The sequence below is a fragment of the Hippopotamus amphibius genome, chromosome 7, assembly GCF_030028045.1.
Source record: "Hippopotamus amphibius kiboko isolate mHipAmp2 chromosome 7, mHipAmp2.hap2, whole genome shotgun sequence".
Taxonomy (NCBI): domain Eukaryota; kingdom Metazoa; phylum Chordata; class Mammalia; order Artiodactyla; family Hippopotamidae; genus Hippopotamus; species Hippopotamus amphibius.
The window spans coordinates 11794117-11804701 of record NC_080192.1 but is presented as its reverse complement, the minus strand read 5'-3'; the positions used below and the strand labels follow the sequence as shown (position 1 = coordinate 11804701).

The 10585-nt window shown below is 52.9% G+C and overlaps 1 protein-coding gene across 1 annotated transcript; it reads right to left on the bottom strand.

Annotated features, from left to right (window-relative positions):
* Positions 1 to 1799: 1799 nt before the first annotated feature.
* On the bottom strand, positions 1800 to 10371 carry LOC130856343 (apolipoprotein L2-like). Its single transcript, XM_057740448.1, has 3 exons — positions 10068 to 10371; positions 7379 to 7499; positions 1800 to 4685 (listed from the first exon to the last, which is right to left on the bottom strand). The coding sequence occupies exons 1-3, from the start codon at positions 10210 to 10212 to the stop codon at positions 3839 to 3841; spliced, it is 1113 nt and encodes a 370-aa protein (XP_057596431.1). The 5' UTR covers positions 10213 to 10371; the 3' UTR covers positions 1800 to 3838.
* Between the last annotated feature and the right edge of the window lie 214 nt (positions 10372 to 10585).

Sequence of the window (10585 nt, the reverse complement as noted above, 5' to 3'; positions counted from 1 at the left end):
CAGAACAGGGTAAGGAGAGTCATCTCTGCTTGTCTGAGAAGCACGTGTGTATCCAGGAAGCACTGCATCTGGTGCCTCTTGACCTGAGACTTTCCCCCAAGGCTTTGTGTCCCTATTACCCATTCTTCTTCCTCATCCTTCAGCCTGACTTATGGGTCCAAGAATACAGTCCCCCAACCTAAGCTCTTCTGTCTCCTGGGAATCTGACACTGGGATTCCAGGTGTTTGAAACTAAGCCTTTTGTTGGCAGGGGCCTCAGGGGACAGACCATAAGCTCCTGGAGTGGGACCTGCCCTGTTTCCTGTCCTTCCTGAACTGTGGAGATGTGGCCCATCTTTCCATTTTCTGACCTGCCCTGGTTCCCTCTCAGTGGATCTTCTTTTGTGCTCACTTAGCTAGACTCAGTTTCTGCTGCTTAGAACCAGAGGAATCTTACCTGACACAGGGGTGAGCGTGGAATTGCATCAAAGGCACATTGAGCACAATGGGGTCCAGCTGTAAGGGTTCAGGGGAACACGGGGGTGGATACTAAATGGCTCCATCACTCAGTGCCTGAAACACTGCCCAGGCCAAGTCTGTGCAGGAATGGGAATTCTCCAAGAACTGAGGAAGAATTGATGAAGGAATGAACTCGTGATTCCGGGGGTCAGGCAGGTGATGGCCATGACGGCTGATGTCTTCAGGAAGGAATGGAAGGGCCCGTTGAAGCCTCAGGGAAACACTGGCTGAGAGGGAGTTAGAGGCACTGAGAAAAGTCTTCCGAGGATAGTTTGTAAAAAGGACAGAGAAGGCACTGCAGCACTTGGGGAGTGACTTAGGAGAGGTCCTGGGCTCATTTCCAGGTCCCAGGTCTCTTGCTTCCTGCCCTGGGCTCCAGGCATGGGAGCAGGTTTGGGGCTCACGTGCTCCACACATGGAAACACAGAGAGTCAGCGCCCCGTAGAGCAGGCCCGTGGGAGTGAGGGCAACGCTCAGATGCTCCCCTCTTCCCTCCCTGGAGAGGATGGACCTGAGGCCATTCCATGAAGGCTCCTCAGAAGGTCCTGGCAGGTGCAGTCCCCCACATGGGTGACCAAGTCAGAGCATGGCCTTGTATGCACTTTCCCTCCTTCCCTGTGCACTCCCCCAGCCCCTCAGTCCTGCTCCCGGGGATGCAGTGAGCCTGGCCTCCAGCTCTGCCTTCGGGGGACCCCAGGCTCCAAGCAGGCTGCTTCCGGTTGCAGGGAGGCTTTGGGCTTCTGTGCTAAGAGTCATGGGCCGCCGTGGAGGAGCTGGAAGCAGGTGCTGCGGAGATCGATGCTCTTAAGGGTCATTCTAGCCCCGGGTGGGGACTAGACGGGGTGGGGGAGGGGCAGTGCCACAAGGGTAAACACAGAAGACCATCTGGAAGCTCTGGCAGGAGTCCTGGTGAAATGTGAAGGAAGCTTGGGGAGGCTGTTTGCTGTGTGTCTGTCTGTCTCTGCCCCTCTATTTATGGCTCACCCTCTCTCACACCTGCAAACAAGCCCTTCTGATCTCCATCAGCCTTGGGGGCCACGTGTCAGTCCTGGGTCCCAGGTGCTGGAGGAGGAACACACCTGTGCTCAGCCCAAGCCACACGTGCACGGGCTCCCCCGGGGGTCCCCATGGGGCCTGCGGGGCACCAGGGTCTGAGGGAAAGGACTGGATGGGAGAGCGGGGACCCAGCGGGCAGGCGGGAGGAGCAATGGGGGGGGACCTGCTCCCTGAGCTGCTGGGAGAGAGGCTCCTGGGGAAGGGGAGTCAGGCCTCCGGAGCCCAGGTGAGCCCGTCCATCAGCACAAGGAAGCCTCAGTCCATCAGTTCATGTTTATTGAACCAAAGTCTGTAGAGCACAAGGTGGGGAGAGCCAGGGGGACCTGGAATATCTTGTGTAGCCCCACCCCCAACCGAGGAAGAAACTGAGGCTCAGAGAGGCTGCATCTGTTGGTCCCAGGAGGGCTGATCTCCTTGACACATGGCAAAGTTCCTTGCCCTGTTGCTGCCATCTGGTTTCATTTTTCTTTTTTCTCTTCTTTTTCTTTTCTTTTTTTTTCTTTTTTTTTTGATTTCAACCTGTGTTCCAAGACAACATTTGAATTTTATGGGAACCTCACTGTCTCTTAGTGCACCCTGGGCCCAAAGAGCACCTGGCAACTTGTCAAAGGATCCACCCCCGTGCTGTCATCACCACCACTGCCGCCACCACCACAGTCACCAATACCATCTCATGAGGAGTCATTTCCTGAAAACCTAAATAGATGTCTCTTCAAAGACAGACAGACAGATGGCCAACAGGCACATGAAAAGATGCTCATCATTGCTAATTGTTAGTGAAATGCAGATCAGAAGTACAAGGAGGTATCACCTCTACCGATCAGAATGGCCATCCTCAAAAAGTCAACACATAGTAAATAGTGGAGATGGTGTGGAGAAAAGGGAACCCTTCTACACTGTGGGTGGGAATGTAAATTGGTGTTCTCACTATGGAAATCACCACAGAGGCTCCTTAAAACCTAAACATAGAGCTACCAGATGATTCAGCAATTCCACCTCAGGGCATATATCCGGAAAAGATGAAAGCTCCAATTCGAAAAGATACGTGCACCCCATGTTTATAGCAGCACTGTATACAATAGCCAAGACATGGAAGTAACCTAAATGTCCATCGACAGATGAATGGATAAAGAAGTTGTGATACCTATAGACAAGGAATACTACTCAGCCACAACAAGAACGAAATAATGCCATTTGTAGCCACATGTATGGATCTAGAGATGATCATACTAAGTGAAGTAAGTCACACAAGGACAAAGATATGATATCACCTATATGTGGTCTAAAATATAGTTCAGGGAGTTCCCTGGTGGTCTAGTGGTTAGGATTTGTCACTTTCACTGTTGTGGCTCAGGTTCATTCCCTGGAGGGGGGAACTGAGATCCCACAAGCCGTTCGGCACATCTGGGGGAAAAAAAAAAGACTACAGATGTATTTATTTACAAAACAGAGACAGACTCACAGTGATAGAAAACAAACTTATTGTTACCAAAGTGGGGGGGAGGGAAAAATTAGGAGTCTGGAGTTAACAGATGCACACTACCAGACCTAAACTAGGTCAACCACACGGACCTACTGTACAGCACAGGGAAGAATACTCAATATCTTGTAATAACCTGTAATGGAAAAGAATCAAAAAAGAATATAGATATATAGATAGATACATGTATAACAGAATCACTTTGCTGTACACCTGAAACTAACACAATATTATAAATCAACTACACTTCAATAAAAACAAACAAAAGATGTCACTGCCTAATTAAGATACACCTGCTGGGATCAAAGGTGAGTTGATACTGGAAAAGTAGGGCCAGAGACCACCCCCAGGGGGAGACTCTCTTCTTGCTGGGACATCAAACCCTGGGGAGGGGTGAGAGAGGAGCCCCTACTACTTCTCCCAGATCCCAACAATCCTAACCCTTCAGCTTTCTCCCATTTGCAACCCTTTCGTATTCCTGGCCTCTTGTTGCTAGCTTCCCCCGCCTCTCCCTTTATTTCTGCCCCCAGTGTCTTCTTTAGTCCAAAACAAGTGGTTTCTCCCCTCCCCTCACTCTCTAGTCCCCTCTCCTCCCTCCGCCCAGGCTCCAGGCTCCTTCCTTCCCTCTCCCCATCTGCCACCTGCATCCCTCCCTCCCCTGCTGTGCTCAGCTACAGAGATGCCAGATTCCTAACATCCCGCTCCATCAATTTCATCTCGCCTTCCTTTTCCCTCTAACAAGCTTCCTCCACACCTTGGCCCCACACGTGTCCCTGCACTGCTCTGAGGGTGGTGAGTCAGGCCCTACTGCAGACTCTCATAGATCCGGGTGAGCTCCTCCAGCTTCCTCTCCAGCTCCCAGGCCTGCTGCCTCAGCCTGTCTGCCGACTCTGACTTTGCCCCTTCATGCAAGTGCATTGACTCTTTCACCAGAAAGCCCACGTCCACCAGAAGGAAGACACCTGCAGTGGCCGCACCGATGATCCGGGCTCCTTTGGTCATTGCCAGAGCCGTGCCTTTGATAGCTCCCTCAACATGCTGGATGCCTGAGACTGAGATTCTCCCAGTGCCCGCGAAGACATTCACATTGGGTGCTAAGCCAGGGTTGGCACTGACGCTATCCTGGCCCTGGATGATCATTTCAATGCAGTCCACGGCCTCTGTGAATGTCTTTGTTGTGTAAACAATTTGGGGGTTGCTCTTAAGAACCTCCAGGAGCATCTTCCATTTGTTGACGCCACTTGACATCAGGCGGCTGGCTTCGGTTTCTGCTGACGACCTGCTTACATATTCCACGATGCCGGTGGACACACTGGTCACAGCCGCCGCTGCTCCCAGCCCTAACCCAGTGGCCGAAAGTGCCAGACTGACCCCCGCTGTCACGGGTGCCAGAGCCAGGCCAAGGATGGTCAGGACTCCAGACGCAGCGCCGGCGGAGGCGGCTGCCACGTTGGAGATGGTGCAGTCCCTGTGGACCTTCTCAGCATTGTCTGCAAGTGCCTGGAGCTTTTCTATGAGCATCTCCAGCTCCCGTTTCACCTGAGGAAACCTTCTCAAAAACCTCTTCCTGTGCAGCTGGTCTTTTTGGTGCTCCCCAGCCAAGTCGCTTTCCAATTCACTCAGATACACATGTAGTGCATCTATGTCTTCCCTGTAACAACGCAGGTCAAGGGATTAGAAAGATACTTTGCTTGTCCGTAGAATAGGCTCGATAATAACTATTCTGCATAGATCACAGAGATATTATTATCAATCAAACAGAAAGGAATTTTATAAATGTAAATTTTTCTCTTTCAACATCTCTGTACCTGGTAGATGCTCCACATACTTATTCAATTATCAAATAAATAAGCAAAGGTCACCTTAGGATACGCTTAACCTAAGACAGGGATTTGAGGGACGCCCCTGGTGGTGCAGTGGTTAGGACACTGTGCTCCCTCTTCAGGAGGCATGGGTTCCATTGCTGGTCAAGGAACTAGGATCCCGCAAGCCACTGCGCTTGGCCAAAAAAGAGAAGTTATTTGATAAAGACGCCCCAGAGGCAGCTCAACAGCATCACTTCCAAAGAGCTGGGAGAGTGGAAACCCCGCAGATGAACAAAGAAAAGTGGGATTAGGGCAGAAAAGCTTCATTCAGAGAAGCTTAGCGTGGAGTGAGGAGTCAACCTGCTCTTTGCCCTTGGCTATGTGGAAGTGGTCCTGAGGCCCCTAGAATATTCTGGCTGATAGGAGTGTCCTCATCTGCCTGGGCCTTTGGCCACTCACCAGTCTGACAAGGTGACCTGTGACGGGGCCTCTGAGTCCCATGATATCAGTTCTGACCTCAGCAGGAGCTGGACACTAGGGCATTAGAGGGACTTCAGGAGGGGTTGGAGACGACAGGGCAGGATAATTTGTTTTTAAACAGGTTGTGAAAGCTGGTGGGCACTGCTCCACGTGCCCTGCCACACACTGAATCCAGCACAGTAACGAGTCCTGAGAACAATGGACGCTTCGTGTCGAAACCCACCAAGACTCTGCCTGTGGCTGATGGGCCCCCGCATCCTTTCCTGTAATAAACCATCACTGGGATTGTGATGGCTTGCAGTGAGTTCTGTGCATCTTCTAGGGAATGGTCAAGCCTGAGAGTAGCTTTGAGAACCTCCCAAATTTGCCGTTACTGTCAAAGTACGGAGAGTCCTGGGGACCGTGCCTTCGAGCTTTGCAGTTTGGCTAACTCTGTGTACTTAGAATTTTTAAAAACAAAACCCGAGACTCAGAACTAGAAGGGACCTTAATGATCATTTTTACCAGGCATCTGCTGTCTCCCAAGCCTTGTGCCCTCGACCTTCCCAGCAGAAGTTCACTGGGTCCATCCACTGCCCCAATTGACTGCGAAGCAGGAGATGTACTGTGAACCTCAGATCCCCTTGGACTCTCCAGCCACCTCACTGACTCCTGACCCATCACTCAGCACCCCCGACCTCTCAGGGGTCACCCCCCTAACTCGCACTTTACCAGGTAACAGCTTCACATGCCTGCACCTCACGGCCATGTGCAACTTTAGGGAACCTCTCCAACATTCAAGAGACTGTAGGAAACCTGCATATGAAGGGCTGAGCCTGAAGAGCCCTGCACGTGCACGAGCTGCTGGGGGAAGTCTTCTCCTCTCTGGTGGGGACTCGAGAGTCTCCTCAGAGTCCCGCAAATTACACAAACTTGGCAGCCACTCATTCTGACGCTGGAGGGCTCACTAAGCCACACGGCCTTCCCACTGGTCAGGGCTGCTCTACGTAGATTAGAAGAGGGTCCCAGATGGCAGTGGAGAAGCCCAGGTCCCAGACAGGGTGTGGAGGACACAGTCACCCATGGTCCTCTATGTCCAGCATGAGGGGATCAAGTCAGGGAGGGAAGAAATGTCCCCTCTCCCACTCACGGGGCCTCTGCTAGGGTCACAGCCCCTTCGGTTTTGTGTCCTAAGGGCCCACTCCCCTCACTCTAGTCCTGGTACTGCTGCCTAAGCCTTCCTACGCATCATCCAACCTGACCCCTCTGCTCCATCCTGACCCCTGGGTCTGACCCTGGTCCAGGCCTCCCTGGGCCTTTGGACAAGATGATTGCACTTGGTTCCCTGCCTCTGACCCTGCAGTTCCCTCTGAGGCCATCACCACAATCCATCAGATGGAACTGCTATTCCCACTGGACACATGACAAATCTGAGACTCCAGGTCTTCAGCCCAGAGGCCCAGAGCTGGGCAGGGCTAGAGCCAGGATCCCACCAGCTCCATCCAATCCCACTCCTGCCTCTCGGCCTTATGGGCCATCATGATCCTGCAGTGTTGGTACAGTTCCTGAGATGGGGAATCAAAGGGCTCCAGCCAGAATCCCCAGCAACACAAAGTGATGTCGGTGTCAGGATTTGCCAACTTGTCCCAAAGGAAGTCCTGCTTGGTGCTCATCTCCAGGAAGGAGACCCTTAGCTCCGCCTCTTCCCAACAAGCCTTTTAAAAGTTAACAGTAATTGAGCACCGACTCTGTGTCAGCTCTCATGCTAAGCATGTTGCCTGCATGATCTCAGTATCTTCAGAATAAAATTGAACAGATGAGGAAACTAAGGCTGAGAGTAGCACAGTGTCTTATCCAAGGTCACATAAGCTGCCTCTTCTTGACAGGTTTTATCTTTTCTCAACACGAGGTTGTTCACTGCCAGCAAATGACATGGAGGAAACAGTCCTCATGAAATCCTGAGAAGGAACATCGTCAACTCCAACTGTAGGGTCCTGCCTGGAGGAGGTGTGCCTGCCAGTGGATGCTAGCCTGGGGCGGGGGATGTGGGTGACATTCCTGGTGCACCTGTGCGGGTTACCTGGACAAACTGGCCTCAGTCTCAATTCTGTTCAGGACCTTGGTCAGCAGGAGGAGCAGTTCTTCTCTGCTCATTATGTCCCAGAGATTGTCAATGACAGCCTCAAACAAGCCCTCGATATCTAGGTGGAAGGAAAAGGGAATATGGTTAGAAGAATTGGTGGTGGGACATAAATGGCATTCAGTGGAGAGTGGTTAAAACTCACCTTCCTGAGCAGCAGTCACCTGGGGCGCTGGGATGGAGTCACCTGATCGGAGCTGTTTCCCCCCCACCCCCCATCCTCCAATGCATATGGTGAAGCCCTGACCCCCCAGGTGACTGTATTTGAAGATAGGCCCTTCAAGGAGGTAATTGTGGTTAAATTAGGTCAAAAGTATGGGACCCTGATCCAATAAGATTGGTGTCCTCAGAAGTGAAGAGACACCAGATACTCTCTCTCTCTCCCTCTCTCCACACACGGAGGACAGGCCATGTGAGGACAGAGGGAGAAGGCAGCTGTGATTTGCAAGTCCCGAGGAGAGGGCTCACCAGAAACCATCCCTCAGTACCTTGATCTTGGACTTCCAGCCTCCAGAACTAATCATCTACTCGTGGGACGTAGATGTGTTTAGGAATCTAAAACTTTAAACTTTTAGAAAGATAGTGAAGCCCGGGCACATGTGGTTTGTAAGTTACCACTTCCTGCAGGGTCTGGGCAGCGCCTGATAAGCGAGCGCGCTCCCGTTTTTGACAGTGAGACAGTGCGCATGCGCAGGGAGGGGTGACGCAGACGACGACTGTAAGCGGCCTCGGGTCAGCGGGGCCAGGTCGCTTCCCAAATGCGTGACCAAAGCCCTGCGTGTGTTTCAGGCATTTGGAGGTGATGGAATCGCTGGTAAGAGACTGGCGGCTAGTGTACACGTGTGTGTGCCTGGGACTTGATGTAAAATGTGTTTGCCAGTGTATTCACACAGAGAGGCATTATTCTTATTTCCCGGAAGAAGAAAGTGAGACTCAGACGGGATAAGGCCCAAGGCCCGCGAGCAGAAAGCTCAGAGGTTCAATCCAAGGCCAACTGTGAGATGTTTCTTTGACGTTACTTTGAATCCTCCTTACATTTTAAAAACTCCGGTGATTTCTTCATTCTACCCTGTAGTATACCTATGGGGATTCTTTGCAACTAATTTTTGCTAGTGAGCTGCTGTAGTGTGTACAGAAGTAGAAATATGATGTTGTACACATGCAACATGCAACGTTATAAACCAGTCTTACCTCAGTTTAAAAACATGTTTCCGACTACACACCATTGCGTAAAAGTACCATGTGAGACAATTCTTCCAGCTAATCACAGACACTCCAGGATGGGCAGTGGAGGGCGATTCCTCGGGGCGGGGGGAGGGGCGGGATCCACAGCTCTGATCCTGTGATGAATCCCCATCACCTCTCTCCTCTAGGCTGGTCCCAGGGGACCCAGCTCCCCACTGGCTCCACTGGACCCAAGCTGACCCGTTTATAAACAGGAGAGCACCTTGTATCATAGGGAGAGTGTATCCTCAGGAATCCACCAGCCCAGCCCTCCCTCAAGGATCTCAGAGTCTGCTGGGGGCTCCTGGCTTCTAATCTGTTCTCCCCTCCTTCATCCTTCAGCGTGACTGATTTGCTCTCCTGGGTGGCTCCAGGGAGTATGTGATTTGGTTGCCGAGCAATGCAGTGATGGGGGAAGAGGAACCCTGAGAAACAAGACAAAGTCGGTGCTGATCTGGGTGCCTGGTGGGTGTTTAGGTTTTCTCTTTTTCCTGCTTCATTAAGTGAGAAAGGCAACCAGGACTTACATGGAAGGAACCCAGAGCACAGAGTCTGTGAATTGATTGATTGGGGTGGGGGTGGGTGGGGGAAATAGCTGGACACTTGGGTCTCTGCAGGGATATTAAGATCAAGAGAACAAGTACTGGCCTGAGGCAGTCACACCTGGTAAGCAGGTGCCCTGACAGAGCTGTGCAGGTAGGGGGTGAGAGGCGACATTTCCACCTGGAACTAAGAAATCCCAGGTAGAGAGGACAGCAACCACACTCAGGCAGGACCTACTGTGTGGCCGGCACTGGCCCAGGCCATGGACACACATTATATTTGATCCTCATAACCACATAGGGAAATGTTATTCTCATTTTACAGGTGAGGTCAGGTAAGGCACCCCAGGTCACACAGGTGGGAGGGGGCAAAGGCCAGACTGGGGTTCAGTTCAGGGTCCACGGACCCACGCAGAGTGGCTGGGCTGGAGGAAACGGCCTCTGTGGTAAGGCCCCAGGGTCTGGGGGCAGGAGGAGGCTTGGACAAAGGGAGAGGCCAGGAGAAGCCTCCAGGGATGCTGGGGGACCTCCTCTCCCCGCTCCGCCTGGGCTTGGGGACCCCCATCTGCTGTCCCCCCTCCCCATGGGCTGCTCTGGCCTCACTTCTGAGTCCCTTGCTGGGCAGCAGGGGAGGGAGGAAGTGAGCACGTTGGCCGTGGCTCCCTGAGGAGAGGGCCGGGAAGGAGGCTGTGAGGACTGCCTCCTGGGGTGGGGGCTCCCCTTGGCCTCTCTTGGGGGCTCGAGGATGCTTATCCATCCTCTGCTTGGGTCTTGATTCCTCTGCAGGTGAACTCAGCCTGGCGGCACCACCCTCCATTCTAGGTCCCGAGTAGGAACCAGCCAGAGAGGAGGCAGCTGACTACCTGAGCGGTCCCCGAGGTTTCCTGAGCTCATGGTGGCAGCTGCAGGGTCTCGGCGTCTTCCCTTCAGCTCCCCCGTCTGTGTCAGGCTGGAATGTGGTGTGGCTTCACCCTTGGGGAAGAGAAAACAGACTGTGGGCTCGATCATGAGGGAGCGGTGGCAGCGGGGAGCAGCGAGGGGCGAGGTCTCCTGCGGTTCCCCTGGGACGGCCACCAGTGCCACCGTGGACTTAACCCAGCGTGTTTCTCTGTTTCCTGGACCACCAGTGCCACCGTGGACTTAACCCAGTGTGTTTCTCTGTCTCCTGGACCACCCGTGCCACCGTGGACTTAACCCAGCGTGTTTCTCTGCCTCCTGGACCACCAGTGCCACCGTGGACTTAACCCAGCGTGTTTCTCTGTCTCCTGGACCACCAGTGCCACTGTGGACTTAACCCAGCGTGTTTCTCTGCCTCCTGGACCACCCGTGCCACCGTGGACTTAACCCAGCGTGTTTCTCTGCCTCCTGGACCACCAGTGCC

Excerpts from the sequence above, each read along its gene's own strand:
- LOC130856343 (XM_057740448.1), bottom strand. The coding sequence starts at position 10,212 with ATGATCGAGCCCACAGTCTGTTTTCTCTTCCCCAAGGGTGAAGCCACA. Across the intron at positions 7,500-10,067 it reads AAACCTCGGGGACCGCTCAG|ATATCGAGGGCTTGTTTGAG; the intron begins GTAGTCAGCTGC and ends CCTTCCACCTAG. Across the intron at positions 4,686-7,378 it reads ACTGAGGCCAGTTTGTCCAG|GGAAGACATAGATGCACTAC; the intron begins GTAACCCGCACA and ends GCGTTGTTACAG.